This window comes from Onychostoma macrolepis, chromosome 11, assembly GCF_012432095.1.
Source record: "Onychostoma macrolepis isolate SWU-2019 chromosome 11, ASM1243209v1, whole genome shotgun sequence".
Classification (NCBI taxonomy): Eukaryota; Metazoa; Chordata; class Actinopteri; order Cypriniformes; family Cyprinidae; genus Onychostoma; species Onychostoma macrolepis.
The window spans coordinates 5,659,817-5,669,992 of record NC_081165.1 but is presented as its reverse complement, the minus strand read 5'-3'; the positions used below and the strand labels follow the sequence as shown (position 1 = coordinate 5,669,992).

Here is a 10,176-nt window from a genome sequence, read left to right as displayed (position 1 = left end):
TGGAGGCTCTAAATAAGCCCTTTGGGTTTTCTGCCTCTCCCTGCATTGTATATGGATTGTGTACACATATGTATATATATATATATATATATATTAGTGGTGGGCATAGATTAATTTTTTTAATCTAGATTAATCTCACTGTAATCTTGGAATTAATCTAGATTAATCTAGATTAAAATGGCTCATTTGAATTCTGCCAAGTAGATCAGAATAAGTTCACTACTAGTAGTAAACAACTAGCAGTCATCAAGAATTTAATATTGATAATAACATTGAAGACATTGTATGATTATTCCTTAAAGATAAGGTTTTAATAGTTTTAGTAGTAGTAGCCTATTACGTTCTGCCCAATGTCTTCAAGTGAAACCGAACTTTTATTTTGACGGGTTGTCGTGAGGATAGTTTTTCTCAAATGAAACGCTCGAATGCTCATGAAGTGACTCTCAGAGCAGTTCTGGAGATGTTGTTCATGTATTTATGTCCTCATTTAGTGAGACGACAGATGTTAATATCGCCGCAAGCATCACGCGGTCTTCTGTATGAGTAGTGAACAAACCCGTGCGTCTGCGCCATACATTAACACAGAGACACACAGAAGTCATATTTAAATAGACGTTTTGCGGCTTAATATTTACAAATAGGAGTGGGAGTGTGCTCACTTGTGTGTGCGCTTACGTTTGTTTGTTTGTTTGTTTGTTTGTGTGTGTGTGTGTGTGTGTGTGCGAACCGGGGCGGAACTCCGCTGTGTGCGCGATACAGAGAGCTTGACCATGTAGAGACAGAAATTACTTGCCGATTTCCATTGGGAAGCTTCTTAAAAATAAATTTTCCCTGAAGCAAACCCGGCGGCTTCATAGCTGCATCCATGTTAGCACGCATACACACACGTTCGAAGACTCGTTCTCGCCCCCTACAGTGCAATTCGGCTAGGTATACATCCGCGCTAAAATATCAAGGTGAAAGTCATCATAGCTTGCGTAGTATAGATCCAACTCCCAGCCCAACTTTGAGAATAGATTAACGGCGATATTTTTTTTTATCGCCCGATAAGAGTCTCACGTTAACGCAGCACGTTAACGCCGATAACGGCCCACCACTAATATATATATATACACAGTGAGGAAAATAAGTATTTGAACACCCTGCTATTTTGCAAGTTCTCCCACTTAGAAATCATGGAGGGGTCTGAAATTGTCATCGTAGGTGCATGTCCACTGTGAGAGACATAATCTAAAAAAATCCAGAAATCACAATGTATGATTTTTTACTATTTATTTGTATGATACAGCTGCAAATAAGTATTTGAACACCTGAGAAAATCAATGTTAATATTTGGTACAGTAGCCTTGGTTTGCAATTACAGAGGTCAAACGTTTCCTGTAGTTTTTCACCAGGTTTGCACACACTGCAGGAGGGATTTTGTCCCACTCCTCCACACAGATCTTCTCTAGATCAGTCAGGTTTCTGGCCTGTCGCTGAGAAACACGGAGTTTGAGCTCCTCCAAAGATTCTCTATTGGGTTTAGGTCTGGAGACTGGCTAGGCCACGCCAGAACCTTGATATGCTTCTTACAGAGCCACTCCTTGGTTATCCTGGCTGTGTGCTTGGTCATTGTCATGTTGGAAGACCCAGCCTCGACCCATCTTCAATGCTCTAACTGAGGGAAGGAGGTTGTTCCCCAAAATCTCGCAATACATGGCCCCGGTCATCCTCTCCTTAATACAGTGCAGTCGCCCTGTCCCATGTGCAGAAAAACACCCCCAAAGCATGATGCTACCACCCCCATGCTTCACAGTAGGGATGGTGTTCTTGGGATGGTACTCATCATTCTTCTTCCTCCAAACACGTTTAGTGGAATTATGACCAAAAGTTCTATTTTGGTCTCATCTGACCACATGACTTTCTCCCATGACTCCTCTGGATCATCCAAATGGTCATTGGCAAACTTAAGTCGGGCCTGGACATGTGCTGGTTTAAGCAGGGGAACCTTCCGTGCCATGCATGATTTCAAACCATGACGTCTTAGTGTATTACCAACAGTAACCTTGGAAACGGTGGTCCCAGCTCTTTTCAGGTCATTGACCAGCTCCTCCCGTGTAGTTCTGGGCTGATTTCTCACCTTTCTTAGGATCATTGAGACCCCACGAGGTGAGATCTTGCATGGAGCCCCAGTCCGAGGGAGACTGACAGTCATGTTTAGCTTCTTCCATTTTCTAATGATTGCTCCAACAGTGGACCTTTTTCACCAAGCTGCTTGGCAATTTCCCGTAGCCCTTTCCAGCCTTGTGGAGGTGTACAATTTTGTCTCTAGTGTCTTTGGACAGCTCTTTGGTCTTGGCCATGTTAGTAGTTGGATTCTTACTGATTGTATGGGGTGGACAGGTGTCTTTATGCAGCTAACGACCTCAAACAGGTGCATCTAATTTAGGATAATAAATGGAGTGGAAGTGGACATTTTAAAGGCAGACTAACAGGTCTTTGAGGGTCAGAATTCTAGCTGATAGACAGGTGTTCAAATACTTATTTGTAGCTGTATCATACAAATAAATAGTTAAAAAATCATACATTGTGATTTCTGGATTTTTTTTAGATTATGTCTCTCACAGTGGACATGCACCTCGATGACAATTTCAGACCCTCCATGATTTCTAAGTGGGAGAACTTGCAAAATAGCAGGGTGTTCAAATACTTATTTTCCTCACTGTATATAAACATATATATATATATATATATATATATATATATATATATGTATGTATCTATTTTACTCTTGTGCAAGAATGAACTAAACTAAAACTATGCGGAAGTTCAAAAGAGCGTTCTGTGCATATGGTCAATTGGTTACCAGGCAACGCAGCAGGTCCTCTTGCTGACACCGGCTTGTCATGCACGTCTTCTCCATGTACGCTCATATATCACGGGAGAATCGTTGTCCAATGTCAAACTTTTTAACTGGAACATAAAACCTGACCTGGACAACAGGCCATAAGAACATCTTATTAATCCATCAATGCAAATAATTAAAATAGCGCTATACAAAACCGTAAAGCACAACGTTATTCAAAACAGCTCAAAATGGTGGCTGAACATACATTTTGTACTCACTACATTTTATTATAAACAGCATACATTAATATTTAATTAATATCAGTTGTTAAACAATATCTTTTGCTATGTAAGGGGGCGGACTCCTTTGCTAATCACATACAATAAAACCAGCTCAATAACTCACCAACAGATATTGTTAACCCAAAACTGTTCGTTTAGGATGCAGATCAGATAAGTATTACGAATTCTTCCTTTTTAACATCTTTAAATACATTTTAACAAGTTAAACAACGCCTCTTTGACCGTTACTGTTCAAAGTATGCGCGCTACAGTTGCACGCGCACTACATTTGGATTTCTTAAAGGGGAAGCGTCAGGACAATACCATATATAGATGTTTGTGTTTCTATGAATTCCTACTAACATGTAATGCATTTTAACTTATTCAGACATTATGAAATGTCATACTTATTATCTTTGCCTTACTGTAATATTTTGAATTTCAACTTCGTAAATTGATTAAAAATAAAAAATGATCTGCCATTTGTCTCCTCACCTCTTCATGTCTCAAGCTCTGTCAGGTTGGATGGGAGCAGACGCACATTTTCAGGTTTCTCCAGAAATATTTGATTGGGTTCAATCCCAGGCTGTGGCTGGGCCACTCAAGGACATTCACAGAGCTGTCTATAAGCGACTCTTGCTGTGTGCTTAGGGTCACTGTCCTGTTGGAAGGTGAACCTTCTGCCCGTCTGAGGTTCTGAATGCTCTGGACTGGGTTTTCTCTAGATTTTGGTGCATTGAGCTTTTCTTCTATTCTGACAAGTCCCTCAGTCCCTGCTGCTGAAAAACAGACCCACAGCATGAGACTGCTACCACCACACTTTACTTTTGGGACGGTACTCTGCAGGTGATGAGCAGAGCATGGTTTCCTTCAAACATGATGCTTAGAATTGAGGTTCATCAGACCAGATAATATTATTTTTCACAGTCTGAGGGTCCTTTAGGTGTTTTTTTTTTTTCTTTTGTCTTCACTGAGGAGAGGATTGAGTTTGGCCACACCGCCATAAAGCCCAGATCGGTGGAGTGTTGCAGTGATGTTTGTCCCTTTGTAGATTTCTCCTGTCTCCACATATGATCATGGAGCTCAAATAGAGTGACCATCAGGTTTTTCGTCACCACTCTAACCAAAGCCCTTCTCCATCAGTTGCTCAGTTTGGCCAGGAGGCCAGCTCTAAGAAGAATCCTGGTTGTTTCAAACTTATTCCATTTAGGGTAACAGAGACTACATGCTTTTGTGAACCTTCAATGAAGCAGAATTTTTTTCTGAACTCTTTCCCAGATGTGTGGCTTGACACAAACCTATTTCTGAGCTCTACAGACTGTTCTTTTAACCCCAGGGCTTGGTTTTTGCTCTAATATGCATTATCAGCTGTTGGACCTTTTATTAAGACGTGTGTGCCTTTCCAAATCATACACATTCAATTGAATTTGACACAGGTTACCTTCACTCAAAGTCTAGTAACACCTACAAGCAATATGAATGCTCCTGGGCTAAATTTCAACTGTCCCAGATAAGGGTATGAGTACTTATGCAATGGAATCATTTAAGTTTTTTATTTTTAATAAATTTGCAAAGATGTTAAAAACCGTTTATACCGTTTCATACCATTATAGTGTATGGAGTGTAGATTGATGTGGAAAAAAAACATAACTTTTTAACATAGTTTAACATAAGGCAGCAACATAAAACGTGAAAATAATTAAGGGGCATGAATACTTTCGCAAGGGACAAAGTGAATTTCCATTTAAAAATCACAATGTCCAATATGATACAAATCAATAAAAGATCCTACAGGAAAAATTAAAATGCCATTAAAATAAATCAGAATGTCCAATAGGATAAGGATCAAATAAAATCCTATAGGACAAAGTGAAATTCCATTAAAATCAATCAGAATGTCCAATAGGATTCTAAGGATCAAATAAAATCCTATAGGACAAAGTGAAATTCCATTAAAATCAATAGGAATGTCCAATAGGATTCTAAGAATCCAATAAGATCCTATAGGACAAAGTGAAATTCCATTAAAATCAATAGGAATGTCCAATAGGATTCTAAGAATCTAATAAGATCCTAAAGGATAAACTGAAATTCCAATAGGATTTTTTGACAAGGGAACAATAAAATTCTGACACTAGGTAGAATACAATGCAGGTAATGAATATGCTAAATGGCATATAACATCATCTAGAGATATTTAACGACTCAAACAGCTTTTGCTACTCAATGAAAATAGCTACTTCACATGATTCCACACTACTTAGAAATCAAACTGTGCTTAAGCAATGATACGTTTCCCATAACACCAGAGAGCATTAAGCATATTGACGATAACCAACGAATATATGTTTCCAATAACGAACAGAATCTTGTTCAACAGCATATTTGTTACAACACAGCTAGCCTTAACAATGAGAATGTTCCCAATGATAAACATAAATCCTGGTAAACAGTAGGTTCCAAATAGTCACTAAATGGCTTTAAGCAACGGCAGTTTCCAACAAGCTATGGCCAACGAGATCAGAAGACTATAGCGACAGCGTGTACTGAGCAATTAAGCTTAGCAACAAGCGTGTTGCCAATAACTGATAACTTTAAGCATGAGTATGAAAAAGAAACTTGGCTTAGCTTCATGAAGACACGTTTGGATGAATGGAGAGTGACATATATCCACATCTGTTGAGGATGCTTGATCTTCTTAATGATGTAGGCTACAACTCCATGCAGGGAGGGCCGATCTCGACTGAATTGTTCTTAGTCACTTCCAAATCAAGCCACTTATACTGGTCGATGCGGCGAATTGTGTGTTCAAAACACGACCGGAATCTGAAGCGAAAATATCCTTTAAATCCGTTTGAAAGCTGTCCTGAGTGAGTGTTTGTGACGAACTAGAAGACTGTTGAGCGAGTATCTGTGTAACGAATTATCATTTAGAAGCTGTCTTGAGCCGAACTAGAAGTGACAGAACTGAACTGGCTCTACGTTTGTCTGTGCAACAGACTAAAACTCGTTTAGCGCGTGTCTGTGCGACAGAACTCATGGCTGACTAAGCACATGTCTGTGTGACAGACTAAGGCAAGTGTGAGTACGGATGATCTTATATATCTTATTAATTGTAGTGGGAGGAGTTACATGTCAAAACAATGCCAGAAAGTGAGACGTGCAGAAACGTGAAGTGCAAAGGGATCAAACGGTATCGCAAGCTCACACTTGACTGAAACGAAAAAGAGCAAAGTTGCAAATAAATTAGTAGATATGGCCATGTAAAAATCATTCCTTTTGCTCTTTCATTTATATTTTGCAATTCTTTATTTTTGTTTGCAAAAAGCTCATTTGTTTTCTTAATATTTTCATTTTTGTTGCAAAACTTTATTTTCTTTTGCAATACTTTAATTATTTTTCAAGTATATGTGACCCTGTTTTGACTCTATAGCTGAGACGGTCACTGACGGCAAAATGTACTATTATTTGTGTCTGTATGTCTGCAAAATCACATCTCCACAAAACTAGCACGCAATAGTAACATCCTAGAACTGCATTACAGCAATATTTACAAACAGCAGTATGCAAAAGACAAGGCTATAAGCATCAAACTGCGTGCACGACAGACTTACATTCCAGAGTGAAGTGCAGCTTTAATGGGATACCATAGGCCTTGAGTCCACAGATTCACAGAGACTGTTTGTGCTGCAGACTGTGTTGTTTGAATATGTTATTTTACACTTTATTGGGAAAAATGTATAATTTGAGGAAAGATGAGTGACCTTTGTGCTGTTTGTTTGTGTGGATCAGTATTGCATCTGGACAGATGGGCTGTCTGCACTCTTGGGTAAGGAGTTGGGAAGCGATCTCACACGAAGTGACCTTGACACATTAATGAGCATGGAAATGAAGCTCCGCCTCCTCGATCTGGAGAATATCACCATCCCTGAGGCTCCGCCCCCTGTGCCCAAAGAGCCCAGCACTTACAACTTCACCTACAACTATGGATGAGACGTCTGTCTGTTCAACCAGAGCTTGTGTTTTCTGTGTCTTTCACTCTTCAGAGGTGAAGTGTGTCATTTGTCTGTCACTAAGATACTTTCCTGCCGGTTTCACATTCAGAGTCACATTGGTAGTTTGACTTGCTGAAGAGTGAAACCCTGTGATGCTTTAAACACAGCAGTCTGTTTGTTTGAGCCTCCCAACACGACAACTTCTGATGTGACCAGTAGAGATGGACAAAGATGGACAAAAGAGTAGAAATGACACACTTCACCTCTATACTAGTGTATGTGCCTGAACATGAACTAGTCTTGTTTACGAGAGTATTTTTTCAGTCCTTTTTCAAATATTTGTAAGGCAGAAAAACAAATGGTTCTTCTGTCTTCAAGTATTTGATTTTAAATGAGAAAAACAGAAACAGCATCTTAAACATCATTCTGTGTATAGATATTGTAAGGCATCTACTCCCATGTGTGATGTGATGTTAAATGCTTATATGAGTAACTCAACTGAACAGTTAGTAACTTTGTACACCCCACAGATCTGTCTGCAGATAACTAATATTTACTGACGTTTGCTTTTGTCAATAGAAATATATTTTTGTACTTGATGTGAAAGACACTATATGGTCTGCATGAAACGGAGGGAGAAAGCAAGCAAGTGCAAGAAGGTGGAAACGTTTTGTGACTCGTAGACTGAACAGGATGAAGACCTGCGACTGCAACATTCAAAAATCACCTCTCTCTACAGTCCTGCAGAAACTGTATGTGATATTAGCCATATGAGTTCATTGATTTAGACATTAATTTGGTGATTTCTTTGTTACAGTACTCAAACATGACTGCTCAGTCCATTTAGCTGGAAATATTTACACGTTTATCTTCTGTCTCTGCGTTCATATTTGCTTGCCATAATGTAAGGTTATTCTGTGTGAAAACAGGACGAACCCATAGATGGATTGGTGACAGAGATGTGATGTTTATCAGATTTGCTTCATGTTACAGCTGGTAGTTTCTGAATGTTTTAGTGGGCAGGTATCAGTTTTTCGGTTGAAATGTTGTACACACTATGAATATATAGTGCCTTCAGAAGGTATTGATTCCCTTTTTATTTCTCATTGCCAAAAAGGTGGGGGCGGGGGATGATTTGATTTGATTTGATTGAAGGAAGAAAAATTTCATTTTTATTTCATCATTAAAATTTGATGGCCACTGTATATAAACTGTATATATTGTACTGCTTTATCACAGTAATGCAATGAATTTGTGTGCAATAATAAAATGTGTTGAAGTCATAGCTTGATTATTTTTCATCCATTTGATAAATAATTTTAGCAGTGCCGCACACCCATATGAAATGCAGTTGCGTACAAAATATATATTGAGATGTAAAGAAAAAAGATCACTCAAAAGCAATTAATGTATAAATGTTGACATGAAATGAAAATGAAGATTAATATGTGGTGCACAATTACTGCTAACCAGTGATGGCTTAGCTAATGAAGCCATGTAATGAAGGACGGTTTGGGCAGATGATAATGATTATGAATAAGTCAGATGACATCCATTTTGTCTGTTATCCAAAAGCAGTTTACAAGAAATTTTGTCTGGTACCCAAAACTGCACTAAGTCCATTACCATCGTGAGACAACATAAAACCATGAAATTTCTATATTCCCTCTTATAGCACACATAGAAAGAGCAAGAGAAAAAATAATTAATATAAAATGCACAAATTATTAAATTAAATGAAATTAATTATATTTTAATTATATTTCAAAAATAAGCATAAGGTAGCACTTTTGTCAACATTTATAATTAATATTTAACTTAAATGATGAAAAAAGAACAATTAAACCATCTAATAGTTTTTTAGTAAGTTTTTTTTTTTCTTTTTTTGCAATGTACTTTAACATAAAAAAATAGATATCTATCCTGTCCAGTTGTTGTTAAATACCAGTGGTGATGTTTTACACATGACTAGTCTGTCGCTGGAAATGGAGTCACCAGCGTGTAGTGAGGTAGGGTCCTTGCTGTCTTTACCAGTGCCCGAATTCGTGTATATGATATACTGATTCATGAGCTAGGCAGCTGATTGAGACACACCTAGAGAGCGAGTCACAGAGTGCCGAAGTGAATGGTATGTAAAAGTCAACAATGCTCTGCTGATTCCAAAGCTGAAGAGTTCCAAACTTCCACTGGCATTAATATCAGCATAAAAATTGTGTGGCAGGAGCTTCATGGAATGGGTTTCCACGGCTGTGCAGCTACTTGCAAGCCTTACATCATCAAGTACAATTCCATTTGTGGGATAGAGTGAGTAAAGCACACAGACACGGGACTCCGGAGCAGTGGAAACCTGCTCTATGGAGTGACCAATCACACAGTCTGATGGGTGAGTCTGGGATTGGCAGATGCCAGTAAAACATTACCTGCCGGACTACACTGAGTCTAACTATTTGGGGAAGTTTGTTGGAGGAGGGATGATGGTATAGTGTTGTTTTCAGGGGTTTGACTTATTTCCAGAGAAGTGGAATCTTAATGCTTCAGCATACCAAGACATTTTGGACACTGCTGTGCTTCCAACTTTGTGGGAGCAGTTTGGGGAAGGCCCTTTCCTATTCCAGCATGACTGTGTTCCAGTGCACAAATCAAGGTCGATATAGACATGGTTGAATGAGTTTGGTGTGGAAGAACTTGACTGGCCGCACAGATCCCAGACCTCAACCCCATCCAACACCTCTGGGATGAATTGGAACGGAGATCCCGAAGCAGACCTTCTTATGCAACATAAGTGTCTGACCTCACAAGTGCTCTACTGGATGAATGTGCAACAATTTAAACAGAAACACTCCAAAATCTCATGTAAAGTCTTCCCAGAAGAGTGGAAGTTGTTAAAGCTGCAAAGCAGGACTAACTCCATATTGTATTTAGAATACAATGTCATTAAAGTCCCTGTTGGTGTAATGGTCAGGTGTCCCAATACTTTTATCCATAGTTCACAGATCTATATTCTTGACTTTTTTGTCATGTGTATAGTTCTTTAGTAGATTTGTATTTAACTAGTATTTATGATTACATATGT

At 38.7% G+C, this 10,176-nt stretch overlaps 1 protein-coding gene across 5 annotated transcripts in view; it reads left to right on the top strand.

Moving 5' to 3' along the window:
* elmo2 (engulfment and cell motility 2) overlaps positions 1-8,386 on the top strand; it is a 92,057-nt gene extending 83,671 nt beyond the window's left edge. For 4 of the 5 annotated variants that reach the window (XM_058791137.1, XM_058791138.1, XM_058791136.1 and 1 more), the window contains one exon: positions 6,901-8,386. In XM_058791137.1, the coding sequence (XP_058647120.1) occupies positions 6,901-7,101 (201 nt within the window). In that variant the 3' untranslated portion in view covers positions 7,102-8,386. The remainder of the gene's footprint in view (positions 1-6,900) is intronic. The other variant, XM_058791139.1, reaches the window with a different exon arrangement.
* Positions 8,387-10,176: the final 1,790 nt, after the last annotated feature.